Raw genomic sequence first — 13,365 nt, 5'->3', positions numbered from 1 at the left:
ATTCCTCGTCAGCGACTGGAGCACAGTCCTAGCACCAAGTGTTAGTAATAGCTTTAAAACTCCTTAGGAAGGCCAATTTACGTTGTCAACTCAGTCGATAATACTAAATGACCCTGTTATACTTTCCCACCAACGCAGCAACACAGTTTCCTTAGAAACGTATCCCCTTTATTCATAAGTGCAAAGTACTTTATATAAGCAGAAGTGAAAATCCCGATATGGAACATGGGAAACTGCTACAGTAGAACTCGTCTTACTGTACCTTAGTAAGAGTGGCCAAAGCTAATAACGACTGTTCATAAAGAGGATGCTCTTTCATTCCTTCATGCAAATGAAGAGGTGCCATCGTGCACACTTCACCGCGGCTATAACACGAAAAAAAGAAAACAAACATGACAATAATATGCAACTGATAGTCATCAAAAAGATCTTAATTCTGAAGTTAATAAAAATCAATGATAATAAAAAAAAAAAGGGAAAGTCTCCATGTGTACCTATATTCGCACAGCGGCTGGAGCTCTTCCAGGTTTCCATGCCACGAAGCATATTGCTTCTTTGCAAAATGAGATGGTAGACCACCAGAGCTTAACCCCCACCCCCAACTCCCCTTCTGAAATTTCCTCCCGGTTACCTCGGAGGTTGGTCAACACCCACTTCGACCCTTGGGTGGCGAAAGGCACTAAGAGGAATTGACTTGCCGAAGAACAGATCAGAACAGCATGCAAAGGTTCGAATCCGGCAAGAGCACTTACCATAAGGCCGATGCGATTTTCCAAAGTTGCCAACCCTCATAACTAAGTTTTTGGTTTTTTGTTGTTTTTATTGTTGTTGTTGTTTTTGTTATTGTTGTTTTTTGTTGTTGTGTTTTTTTTTTATCAAATTAACGAAAATAGACGTAATATAATTCTTTAAATGCAGATCACTTTACTAGTGAAGTGCATATGCGCATGCCTAGTGTAGATTAACCTTTTAACTCCCATGAGTGACCAAGACAGAATTTCTCCTTACAATATCAATACAATATCAACCAGATAGGTGATGAGAATAAAGAAAAATATCAATTTGGGGATAAGTTGATCCAATACTTAATTCTCTGAACTAACGTTATAAGAATTGTATGGTTGACAGTAATAAGAATTACACATTTCATCTGGGAGTTAAAAGAACTATCATACCGTGTCATTTTTATTACCTTCCTGAAAACAAGCAAGTTGATTCATACGTCCTCATTCCGATCAGTCTCCTGTTAGAATAAAGTCCATGAATTATATGTATTTCAAAGTAGGTTTTAAATTATTTTGAGTAACGTTATATTTGGCCCAGAAAAGTGGCACCGCCGATGGTCGCCCAATTTTCCCCCTTTTTCTGGACGTTTTAGGCCGGGTTTCTTTTGAGAGCTCCTTGAATCCGTACTATATTCTCATATGCTCATCCTCGTTCATTGGATTAAATACGACTCATTGAATAAGTACCTGTCCCACAAATATGCATCGGTTGTAAAGATAATTTAGTATTATCAACTGAGTTGATAGCGTAAATTGGCCACCGTAAAGAATCAAAGCTGACGTTTGAGCGTTAGCCCTTCGTCAGAGCGAATAACACTCGAAACGTCAGCTTTGAAACTCTTTCCGGTGGCCAATTTACGTTATCAACTCAGATGATAAAACCAAATTACCCAGTTATTCTCCCCCACCGCCGCAGCACCATAGTTTCTTTAGAAACTTACCCTCTTTGTTCATTTGTCATGAAAGTTGCGTGGACTGTTACAACAACTAGTAACTCAAATCGTGCAAGTGATATTTTTTCAGATTTAGATTTATTAAGGTAAGTAAAGATTCGATCAGTTCACTTGAAAATTGTTTTTTTATCGTTTCAGAAATGTCCTGGGAGTTTCTAAACGATCCTATCGACAAGCTTAACTTGGAAGAACATGGGAAGCCGTACACGTGGGATCAACAAGTCCTTCCTTCACAGCGAAATTAAAGTGATTGTCATTAAAGAGTAAATAGTTACAATGATTGACCGGTGCAAAGAGCCAACAAGAACTCAAGGTAAAAACAACGCGAGAAAACACAAGCCAAGGTATGCCTAATTCTCGGTGTTCCATCTGATTGGTTAAGAGGATGACACGAGTTTTCTAGGCCAATCATATTACGTGGTAGAGGGAGGCCAATCATATTACGTGGTAGAGGGAGGCCAATCATATTACGTGGTAGAGGGAGGCCAATCATATTACGTGGTAGAGGGAGGCCAATCATATTACGTGGTAGAGGGAGGCCAACCATATTACGTGGTAGAGGGAGACCAACACGACATACTATTAAAATTTTCACTGAAAAGTTGTTTTGGTCGACTTCCAAAGCTAAACAGGAAAACAGCGCCAAAGTAATTCCTGTCACATTTCAACTCTTGCAAATGTAAAATTGCCCTTCCGGATTCAGAAGTGCTTCTTCACTTGAAAATTAGTCTTAGGTGATCGCTCTTTTCTCCGGTAAATAGATGCGATCACAGAAATTACTTAATAATGCAACCTTTTCACTGAGCAATTCATGTCATTACATCGTATCCTTTTTCCTATAAAAAAAATTCTTACTTGAAGCTGAGAACAAACACAGAACCGCCACTGTCACTGCAAATTGCAACTGTTGGGTCATCTGTGAACTGTGAATGAGTTACACAATGAATAACAACAGAAAATTGACAGCCACATCTAAAAATAGAATAATAGGTGCTCCATAGCTGATAAGGGTTAAACAGATGTTCCCGTATGATTGAACGTGACCCGAGAAGACTGAGTCGAGTACGCGAAGACGAGGTTAGATAGTAAACTTCCCGCGGAAAAAAGTAAAAAATCAAGCAAATATTTCTTTGGTTTTTTTTTTTAATTGCTCCTTTTCTTTCTCACTCTCCTGCAAGATATGTTTATAATTGTATAAAACCCCTTTCTAGAAACAATTTTTTTGGCTAAACGGCACACCACATTTTAGGAACAACAAAATGCTTTCAAAATGGTTCAAAAAATAATTTTCTCTTACCATAACATGCAGCACTGCACTACCCATGGGATGGGCATCAGCGATTTGTCTCAACAATTTCCCAGACTGCAAATCCCACATAGTTATCTGTAAAAAATAATCAAACACTTAAAACTATATCACAAAACTGATTACATATATTAACTACAATAGAAATGGTGTACTAAATGTCTTGTTTGATAATTTTCAGCAGCTTTATTTTGACAATGTAATTTCCCTGTAGATATATACCCCGTGTGATTGGTCAATATATTTTTTTGTGTTCTTCAAGCATTCTTCATGGATTATCAGTATATGCCACGTAGGTGAATAGTGCTTTCCACATGCACTGATTGGCTGAATTGGAAACGATTAGCACGTACTATGCATATCCAAGCAGCCGAAGAGACAAATTGCACATTAACAATTTAATTTCAAACGACTTTTGGTGTGTTAATGAAAATAAACTAATTTTTTTGGCATCTGTGTGGTATATTCTAAAACACTTACTCACATCAATGTCTGTGAAAATGTGGATATTTACCACGCCACAAAGCAGTAAGGTACATATCCCCCAACATTCAGCTCCACTTAAGTGAATAATGAAGAAATGTAAAATGGTTTCCATGTTTACATAGCCTGATGTAAACACGTGGGAGGTTGGGAGAACACGAGATAAGCGTAGGAAACCACGACGCAAAGCATCATCAGGCTATGTAAACACAGAAACCATTTTACATTTCTTTTATAGAATAACTAATGAAAGAGGAACGAAAACCGTGTTTACATACGATCATGTAAAATGGTTTTATGGCCAATCAGAGCGTGCATACTATTTGAATTATTTTATAATTGCTAATGATACTGGTAAACTGATAGAATGCATAATCCATTGCTTCCTAACAGCACTGCGTAACATCTGTGTTTGCAACTTTATGTTACCTGGCCTCTTGCATGTCCACATAGAAGTCTTGTACATTCCATATTGATACCGAGTGCAGTAACAGCCCCATACTCTGCACCTGTAACAGTATTCATTTAAAAAAAAAAATACAGGATATGCAGTATATGTTAATCTTGTCATTATAATCAGTGTTTCAATAACAGATTGTACAAGTGTGTAATATATCTGACATATATGAACATGCAATTTTATTCAAAAAAAAATGTAATGGAAATACACTTCTAAATTAATCAACAAAATTACTAAGCAATGCCTAAAGATAATGTTTCTCAATCAAGCCATGTACTATTTTTCCGAATAATTTAACAATTTTTATTAAAATAAATAAAAATATGGAAATTGATAAAAATGCATTCATCTCTCACCAAGTGATGTGTTCCCAAGAACCAGCTTAAGTGTTTGTTGAGGATCTAAGACAGAGAAAATGAACTTACAGCTTAATCAATAATCACATCCTGTACCTAAAAAAAAAACTGGGCCACCCAAATGAACCCTTAAACTGATCATTTCTGCACAAGATTTTAAACTCATGTGGCAAGCATTCTTTGAATTGTCCTGTGAAGACTTAAAGTAACAGAGAGTTCCACCAATTACTCTCATATACATTGTACATATAGACACTCAACAGACTTATGATTGCACTGTGTATGTTCATCATCTTCTCTGACTTAAACTTATATGTGTTGATCAAAACAACTATGATTTTCTTTACCAAAAACCAGCACCACTCCATGAGATGTTCCAATACAAATAAGAGAAGAAACAGCCTATAAGAAATGATAATTATTAATTAAACAGATTAAACATTAATCTTCAAAGGTTCGTGGCCAGTCAGTGTGACATGAACTTCTCTTGCATTGGTAGTCTGTAACAGCTAACTACCTAGCATCAATCAACAAGTTTCAGAGACATTTTATCAGTACTCATCGTACTCTTATGCAAACCAAAGCTAAAACATAAGCTGTCAGGTCATGTTTGAAGATCTTCTTTGCAGTTTTGATTTTGTAGAATCGAGAATCAATATTTAAGAATCATGAATCAAGCTTTGAGACACTCGAAAGCACTCGCCAGAACAGCAACAACTTCCTCAATTCATGCACAGTCCATTCTGAATATATGCTAATAGATGTATTTTCTATCTTTCCCATTTTCTATCAGACTCAAGTGGTCTTTTAACCCTTATCACAATAGACTAAACAACTGGACATACATCACTATAACATTAAAAATACAGTTATTTACCATGGCTGTTGGCAAACCAGCATCCACTCTGGCCTGTCAACAAAAAGGAAAAAACACTCCTTTGTTTCTAAATATTGATCTAATGGTAGGTTCAAACAGGGAAATTTCCTTGATATAAAATTTAAAATTTAAACTTGTTCAGTACGGGAGGAGGACAAACAAGCCATTAAGACTCACTCTGAGGTGACCACAACCCCTCAATAGAGGTGAAAACTACAGTATTTAAGGGGAAACAATTCAGGACTTTGACAACCAACCACTTAACCCTTTAACTCCTATGAGTGACCAAGACAGAATTTCTCCTTACAATATCAACAAAGAATCAAGCAGACAAGTGAGGAGAATCAAGAAAAAAACTCAATTAGGGGACTAAGAGTTGATCCAATACCAAATTCTCCAAATTAAAATCATAAGTATTTTATGGCAGACGATAGGGAGAATTACTATTGAGATCTTGGGGGGTAAAGGGTCAATACAAAGTGACTGCTTAATATGGTGCCACTTAATACAGGTTCTTCTGTACTTTGCTTTTCATATTGTTCACAGCCTACAAGCATCAACTAATGGTACAAAATAGACCTAATTGAAAAGTGAAATTTGGGTGAAAAATTTTTCATTATCAAAATTTTGAAATATCATTAAATTTGTAAACATAATAAGGAAGATGGTAAGTTTTGAGCCCAGTAAAGTAAATTAAAAGAAAAAGACATTTTATTTTTTTGTCTTGTCACAAGCATGGGACAAAGAAAAAATTCTGAGTCCCCATGAAGAATCGAACTTCAGATCTTCAGCTTTCACACTCTAATGCTCTACCACTGAGCCACAGAGACTCTATCATGAGCGAGGCCCATTACAGAGTTCATATATAACATGCATCCTGCATAATGCTAGGATCAGCAATGTCAATAGCATCATGTTTGTAAACAGAATAAGAAAGATACTAAATTTTGAGCTCAGTAAGGAAATAGAAAAAGACATTTTTTTCATCTTGTCACAAGTGAAAGGACAAAGGAAAAATTTTATAGCCTTGCTCACCATAGGGTCTCTGTGCCTCAGTGGTAGAGCATCAGAGCGTGGAATCTGAAGGTCTGAGGTTCAATTCCTCATGAGGACTCAGAATTTTTTCTTTGTCCCATGTTAGTGACAAGACGATAAAACCATCTTTCTCAATCATTAAGTTTGTATCAGAGCAAGGAAATTATTATCATGCTAATAATTAATACTAATTAAATATTACAAAATTTATATAATAGCACTTACTGATGCAGAAACCATCTGACTGGAAACACTTTTCAACACAACATGTCGCAAAACAGAACCATGTTTAGTTTTCTTTGCTTTATTTCCTGAACTGTAAAAGAGGCAAAGGCAAAAGAAAGAACATTAAAACTGAAACTACAGTATGCAACTACAGGGTTCATATACTATGAACAACCAACTGTGTTAAGGAAAACTGGAAAGAAAATCATTTAGCTTGGAATCATAATATACAAAGCAAGCACCATAAGGTCCACATGTAATGACCAAGAACTTAATATTCTAACATTCAACTGCTGGTTTTTTTTTTTTGTGGTAGTTTTTGTTTTTTGTGGTAGTTTTTCCTGCTATGGTTGTGGTTGTTGTTGTTGTTGTTTGGACGAGGCACAAAAGCAGTATTTACTTAAAAACCTTTTACCTTGCACATTCACTGAGAACTCACCCAAGATCCAAGTCAAGAGAAGAAGACAATGCTTGGTTCTCAAGGATGTTGGCAAGATCAGGGTCATCTTCTAATGAAATGATGTCTTCATCTTTCTGTGTAAAATAATGACAACCATAAAATAATGTTTATCAACATTTTTATTTTTTTCATAGCAAGGAACTATTCAATTTGTTCATCTACTTCATCTAAGTGTTGTCTTTTTTAACCCTTTAACTCCCATGAGTGACCAAGACAGAATTTCTCCTTACAGTATCAATACAATATCAAACAGATAAGTGGTGAGAATAAAGAAAAATATCAATTTGGGGATAATTAGTTAATCCAATACTAAATTCTCAGAACTAACATTGTAAGAATTGTATGATTGACAGAAAGGAGAATTAAAAATTTGATCTGGGAGTTAAGGGGTTAAAGTTAAATCAATTTAGTTTCAGACCATATGCCGATGACTGTAATAATAGCAATAGATTCAACTCCATAGTTTTCTGAGAGTAGCAGCTCTGTAAAACTGAACTCAGTTATTTTTCCTTCCTTTTTACTGTCAAAAGAAACAGCCCAACATCTCAATTTAAATAAAATACCATATTTTATTCACTGTTTTTAAAAAATTATCTATGAAATTCAATATCACTTTTAAATCCAGGATCATTAGACAGACAGGTTCAAGAAGAAGGACTGGAGGTTCTATGCTTTTTAACAATAAAAATACTGTACCTCATTCAGGATACTTTCTAAGGATGGCATGTTTACTACCTCTGGTACATCAACTTCAATGTCCACCTACAACAGTAGATTTCCATGAATGAATTGCTTAATTTCCAATTGAAAAGGGCATAGCTAGGGGGGATCCTAGGGTTCCCATGACCCTTCCCCCTCCCCCCTTTATAAGCCTTCTTATAAGCTAACAACCTAAAATATTCAGGTGGCAAAAACTGCTGGGTACCCTCTGTTTAACATAGTGTGACAACCCCTCCCCCCCCCCTTTTGAAAAATCCTGGCTAAGCCCCTGACTAATATATGGACCTTAACCCAAATATTCGGGGTTATTACACATCAAAATTAACAGGTCTTATGATTAGTACTTTTTATGTTCCTTAAAGCTCTGTCACCACCTGTTGACATGTGTCCAGAGAAGACATGCTGAAATCATTAAATAAATTCACTAAAAATTTTGGCGGTCACTCGAAATTTGAGTTTCAAAATTCTGTTAGAGTTGCTAAGCTTTCATGATTGGACAAAATCTCCAGTTAAAATGACGTTGTTCAGTCCTTCATGACTCTGTTTCGAGTTCCTTACATCTCTTGAATGGCAAGGCTGAAGGCAAGGTACAAAGATATGACCACATCACACAAACTGCTATGATTTCTGGCCTAGCTCCTAACGCATACAAGATGTCAGTGCCTTCGATTGAGAGAAATGTCGGTATGGCACTCTCCAAATAGTAGCTAACTTTAACAGTCAAATCATTGTAACTAGCCGGGTTTTCTGTAGTTTTGTTTTTGTTAGCCAAATATACAATTTGCTTTTGTGTCTAAAATGGAAAAATGAAGCCAAACTTACTGAATCCGAAACATGTCTTTGCCTAAATGATCCGGTGTTTGTAGTGAAAGCTGCATCTAGTGATTCTAGTGATTCCAGGTGATCACTGGTGGATAGCAAACCTTCCAACACACTCGTGTCTTCTTTCGTATCGTCCGCCATCTTGGTTATTTTCCCTATCAGCTAGTGCCAGGCTTACTCGTATTACGGTATCAGGCACCAACCAAACCGAACGGACTCCCCCTAAATATCGCGCGTGAGTTTGCCTTTATGCTCGCTTCACGCATGATTCCCCGCGACTGATGAACGTAAAATTACGTGTTTCTGTTAAACGGCTGAAACATTGGCTTCTTGAACTTAAACTCCTCATCCAAAAGTTGGCGTGTTAGTGTTTGGACAAGCTGGGTTATCGAGAGAAATTAAGGGGCGCTTAGTTATTTTTGGTACCTGAAGGTAAGCTAGCAATTATGCTAGCAATTCTTTTTACAGAAAAAGTGTGAAAAAAATGCTTCTTCAACCACATAATGCCAAAAAAATGCTAACATAATCGGGAAGGGCCTACCTGAAGGGAGAACGCTTATTCGAAAACAGGTGCTTATTAGGGACAGGATGCTTACTTCTGTTTTGAGAAACGAAACTTCAAACCAACGCGATAACAAATATTTTATCAAGCGGGGAAAGATTGCATAGACTGTCTAGCGAGTTCGTAAAATAAAGGAGTCTAGTTCAAAGAGTGACGTTCCTGAGTGGCTTTTTCCTCTTCCCTTATCCCTATTCTTTGAGTTAACTCACAGCATTAGATGGGGCGGTTTTCTTTGTAGTATAGTTTGTGCTGGATATTTTACAGTTGATAAAGCTAAAGAAATATTTTAAACCGACCTAGAAAAAATTTATTTTTTAGAGCCTTAATTAATGGGCTTCTCTACAATTTATGCTTTGGTCCGATCAGTAGAGACGCGATGTTATTTTAAGACCCTGAGGGACCCGCATGGCAGTCCAGCGCTCTACAACTAGAGTTAAACAGGCGGCAATTAATATTATTGAGATGCTCCGGGTATAACATGATTTTTTCCTCATCAAATTCTTCTACTTTACTCTTCAATTGTAGTCTGTCAATAGAAGGGGACAAAATCAGTAGACTCAGACTTTTTTTTCGTCGAAGTCAGGTCAGCTGTAGCTGACTTATGTAATGAAATTCAGACCAAGCTTTGATTTGTTGTTGCTGTTTTCGTTTTAATATTTGTTTTTTGATTGTTTGTTTTGTTTTGGCTAATGGCTGTTTCGTTTTCCCAGCTGTTGCAAGTTTCATAAGAACTGAGTGGTAAACCTCACCACTGATTAAAGCTTGTTCAGTTTTTGTTTCCCACCCAACAAATAATCTCATTGACAATTCTAAACATGGTATACACCAAAATTTATTCCACCGAAAAGTACAACCAATTTCATTATTTTTTATGTTGTTGAAACTAATGAAAGCTTGACTAAAAAAAAGAAAAAACACGAAAAATTACAAAAACATTATGAAAGGTGATTCTGTTCACCATAATTGCTAATTAGTCTCACTTTGCAGTTGTTTGCTCATCCCAAGCTAACGGGTTTTTTCTTTTCTTTTTTTTAAGCCTTAAGGCAAACATAATCCAATCATCAGCTCATCTAAAAGTTAAACACAACTAGCTGGTAAAATGTGAACCCATCAAAATCGTTTATTTTGCTAAACTCATCAGTTAGAACAAGCCTTTCTTCACTACAAGGAAGGAATATAAGGGAGGAGATCGTAAATTCCTGTGCGAGACATTTGTTGTCTATCTATCGATACAATTCGTAAATATCTGAGTCAGGTTTGTTCCATTACTGAAAAGCCATGAAGCTTGTCTTGTTCATCGTTGTTGTGATTATTTGCTTCTTCGCTGATTCCATCTCCGCCCATGGCAATGTGAGTATGAGATCTAATGTAAATCTCTTTAAATGACAAGTTTGTAAAACCAAAGCATACGGTCGACCATTTGCAAGTTGTATACCACATTGAATTCGTATGAACAAGAATCTTGCGAGTGTGTAAATAAGAATCTGCTCTGAACATCAAAAACATCATGATAAGATATTTGATTTTGATTTTTGTTTTCATTTAGGGAATACCTCAATGTTTGCCTGCATTAGCAGCCTATCTCCATGGCCAAGAGGCATCGCTGCAAATTGTTAAGAACGACCTTCAAAAGACGAAGCAACAGTTACAGCAAGCGATTGGTAGGTTTGCACTCCTCTGCCGCGAATGTTCAGCAGATCATGCATATTTTTATATTACTCGCCGTAGAATTGATGTTCTTCGTAATTGGAATCATTTGATTAATTCAGGGCCTGCTGTTTCGTATATTTGAGGAAAGACGACGAATTGGTAAATAGTGATGGTGCATTAATCAAAGTGCTCTGTGAGCAAACTCGTGAATTGACACATGATTTTTTAGATTATGTTTAATGTTATCTGGTTTAAGGAATTTTGTGGTTGATTGTCATATCTAGAGTACGAGCAGTAGTTCAGTGTTCGCTAATGTAGCAAAGAAACAAAGTAACGTTTGGATAAGAAGGCATTACAATTGAAATGATCATGCTATTACATTTGACAAGGTGGATGATGTCATGTGGTTTAAACGTCTATCATTTTTGTTTCTGGTTCAAAAGAAAAGGTTGGAAGTAAATGTGGGTGAAAAGTGAAATTTACTGTCTTTCGTTGTAAATATTAGAAAATCAAGGCAATACTGTCTTAATGAAAACATTAACGATTCCCTCTTTATCAAATGAGACAAACGGGAACGAGTTTTGAGTGATATAACTAAGCCAAGTCTGCCACCGTCATTTTGGATCTCCGCCTGGGTAGATTTAGGTCACGTGCTAGGCAACTTATGATCAATAACAAGATAGAATTTCATTTCAGGCCTATTTATCAATTTTGTGGTGTGTAACTTTCGCATTTTAGTACGTTGTATGTATGTTGAATCTTCAAATTGTCTTGAAACTTAAAAGAAAATTGTTCTTTAAAAATTCACTGAAAATCGGTAGCTAAAATTGTTTGTTTAGGTGTTATCTGATTTTCGTGTTAACTTGTTATTTCGTCAGTCGCCGGCATCTTTTGTTGCTTCACACAGGAAAAACACACGCGACGAAACGTAATGATCAATTTTGTCCTCAATCTCACGCTATAACAGAAAAAGCTTTTGAACATCTGTAAACTCCGAGCGCTTCGCAGTAAGTGATATTTTCAATGAATCTTCGGATTGTTTTCAAGTTCAAGGATTGTAAATTACAATTTTTATGAAAAACGAAGGTTGTTCTGTTATTTCAGTATGAATCCTTGCATGCCTGCCAGTCGCTGGCGCCGCTTGTTGAAACTAAAACGAAAAAAAAAACTCTTTTAAGATTATCATTGGCTTCTTTTTCACCCCACCACTATTCTTAGCAACAAAGGTCGCCATTTCGTCTGTTTATTGCTCGCCAAAAACTATAAAATGCACTCAAAAGCCTAAAATCTAAAAAAAGTTTACAGGAATCGACCAATCGAGCGAGCGAGCGAGCGAATGCCATTCCCCACATCGTATCTATAACTCGCTCTTGCGCATGCGCGCAATTCACGAGTTAAAAAGGGAAAGTTAAGTTTTAAGAATTTGAAGTTTTTAAAAACAAAGAATTAAATTGCGAAAAAAAAAGGACCAAACAATCAAACAAAACCATCCCAACACTTCTACCTCCTGCACAATTGCCTTAGCTTCTAACCCCGATGAGCTTTGCTTAAAGGTGGAATCCACTAAGTCAAAAAGTATTTTCTCGACATAAACGAGCACATCATTCATGTCACTTAAAATGAGCCTCCCTAACCAATAGTCGCCTAGTTTAAAGTGTCACTAAGTTTAGCCTCAGATTACACTGAGACAGGAGCTCATTGATTAGAGTGCAAAAATTCGCGACAATTTTAGTTCTCACCCAAAAGTATAGTACACATCCTAGGCAAATCCAAGGTTCACATTGCCAGCTGGGATCTATGTCTCGATGTTCTGAGTAACGTTTCCACCTTTTATAGTGTCTACAGGTTTTATTACTTTGAGCGACTGTAAAACAGTTGTTCGGTAGGAAATTGAAGACAAAAGAGGCAATAACACACACAAAAGGAAATAACAATGAAAACTGAAAAGAATTAAGAAGAATTTAGCTGATTGCAAATGACGAACTTAAAAGCGTGATTTTACTCTAAATTGTTGAAGATTCACAAATAGTAAAGTATCCCCTACAACTGTCTCTTAGTTTACCTTTACACCTCCTTCCAAACACTTAAAAAGCTTTCTGCTAAAACAGCGCGAGAGAACTACTTCTTCCCGCACGATTTACGTACATTATTAACCGAGCAAATTCTGTTTCCTTCTTGTAGGCAAATGGCCTCCAGGCCACTATTGCATTCTCGCCAAAGGACCATGTCCGGCGGGCTTCTTTCGCTCCTCCGGTTACATGCGAGCACTGAAGATATATGCTGCCAGTAACACCTATATCACTCCGGTCACGTTTGGGGACAGCAAGATAACGTGTCATGGTCCCTGCGGTAAGTATGGACAATGGATTGGAGAGTTGTACATCACAGCGTGCTGCAAGTAATGGAGGAAGTAGACCACCTACCACAGCAACATTACCTGCCCCAAGTAGTTTAAAAAGCGAGCGCAGCCATTGTGCTGCATCAGACCGTTGGATTAGCCTTGTTAGGTGTCTGTGATGATCAATAAAAGGCGTGACGAGAAAACCTGTTTTAACAAAGTTCTCTTCGACAGTGTTAGATCAAAATGGCAGGCTGGATTTCATGAGCTTTATTGGAGTCGTTCTCAATCTAATGCTGGTCACTAGGCTTGTCGTAAGCTTCCTTTGTGTCC

The 13,365-nt window shown here is 36.9% G+C and overlaps 2 protein-coding genes across 3 annotated transcripts in view; one reads left to right on the top strand and one right to left on the bottom strand.

Moving 5' to 3' along the window:
- Positions 1-8,762, bottom strand: part of LOC113676110 (vacuolar protein sorting-associated protein 8 homolog) — a 43,683-nt gene extending 34,921 nt beyond the window's left edge. For both annotated transcript variants that reach the window (XM_089193159.1, XM_089193160.1), the window contains exons 1-12: positions 8,483-8,762; positions 7,637-7,702; positions 6,920-7,014; positions 6,481-6,571; positions 5,221-5,253; positions 4,691-4,745; positions 4,344-4,388; positions 3,957-4,036; positions 3,036-3,122; positions 2,594-2,661; positions 1,193-1,243; positions 263-365 (exon numbers count right to left, since the gene is read on the bottom strand). In XM_089193159.1, the coding sequence (XP_089049285.1) occupies positions 263-365; positions 1,193-1,243; positions 2,594-2,661; positions 3,036-3,122; positions 3,957-4,036; positions 4,344-4,388; positions 4,691-4,745; positions 5,221-5,253; positions 6,481-6,571; positions 6,920-7,014; positions 7,637-7,702; positions 8,483-8,623 (915 nt within the window). In that variant the 5' untranslated portion in view covers positions 8,624-8,762. The remainder of the gene's footprint in view (positions 1-262; positions 366-1,192; positions 1,244-2,593; positions 2,662-3,035; positions 3,123-3,956; positions 4,037-4,343; positions 4,389-4,690; positions 4,746-5,220; positions 5,254-6,480; positions 6,572-6,919; positions 7,015-7,636; positions 7,703-8,482) is intronic.
- A 1,365-nt stretch (positions 8,763-10,127) lies between these two features.
- Positions 10,128-13,238, top strand: LOC113676105 (uncharacterized). The gene is made up of 3 exons (XM_027192725.2): positions 10,128-10,394; positions 10,591-10,705; positions 12,876-13,238. The coding sequence occupies exons 1-3, from the start codon at positions 10,323-10,325 to the stop codon at positions 13,094-13,096; spliced, it is 408 nt and encodes a 135-aa protein (XP_027048526.2). The 5' UTR covers positions 10,128-10,322; the 3' UTR covers positions 13,097-13,238.
- The last annotated feature ends 127 nt before the right edge of the window (positions 13,239-13,365 follow it).

This window comes from Pocillopora damicornis, chromosome 14 (assembly GCF_964200805.1).
Source record: "Pocillopora damicornis chromosome 14, jaPocDami1.2, whole genome shotgun sequence".
NCBI lineage: Eukaryota > Metazoa > Cnidaria > Anthozoa > Scleractinia > Pocilloporidae > Pocillopora > Pocillopora damicornis.
The sequence above is the reverse complement of the archived record's forward strand: the minus strand, read 5'-3'. Positions and strand labels throughout refer to the sequence as shown.

Bases quoted from the DNA above. Each gene is read 5' to 3' on its own strand.
- LOC113676105 (XM_027192725.2), top strand. From the start codon at position 10,323: ATGAAGCTTGTCTTGTTCATCGTTGTTGTGATTATTTGCTTCTTCGCT. The intron at 10,395-10,590 runs GTGAGTATGAGA...GTTTTCATTTAG, and splicing joins CCATCTCCGCCCATGGCAAT to GGAATACCTCAATGTTTGCC. The intron at 10,706-12,875 runs GTAGGTTTGCAC...TCCTTCTTGTAG, and splicing joins ACAGTTACAGCAAGCGATTG to GCAAATGGCCTCCAGGCCAC.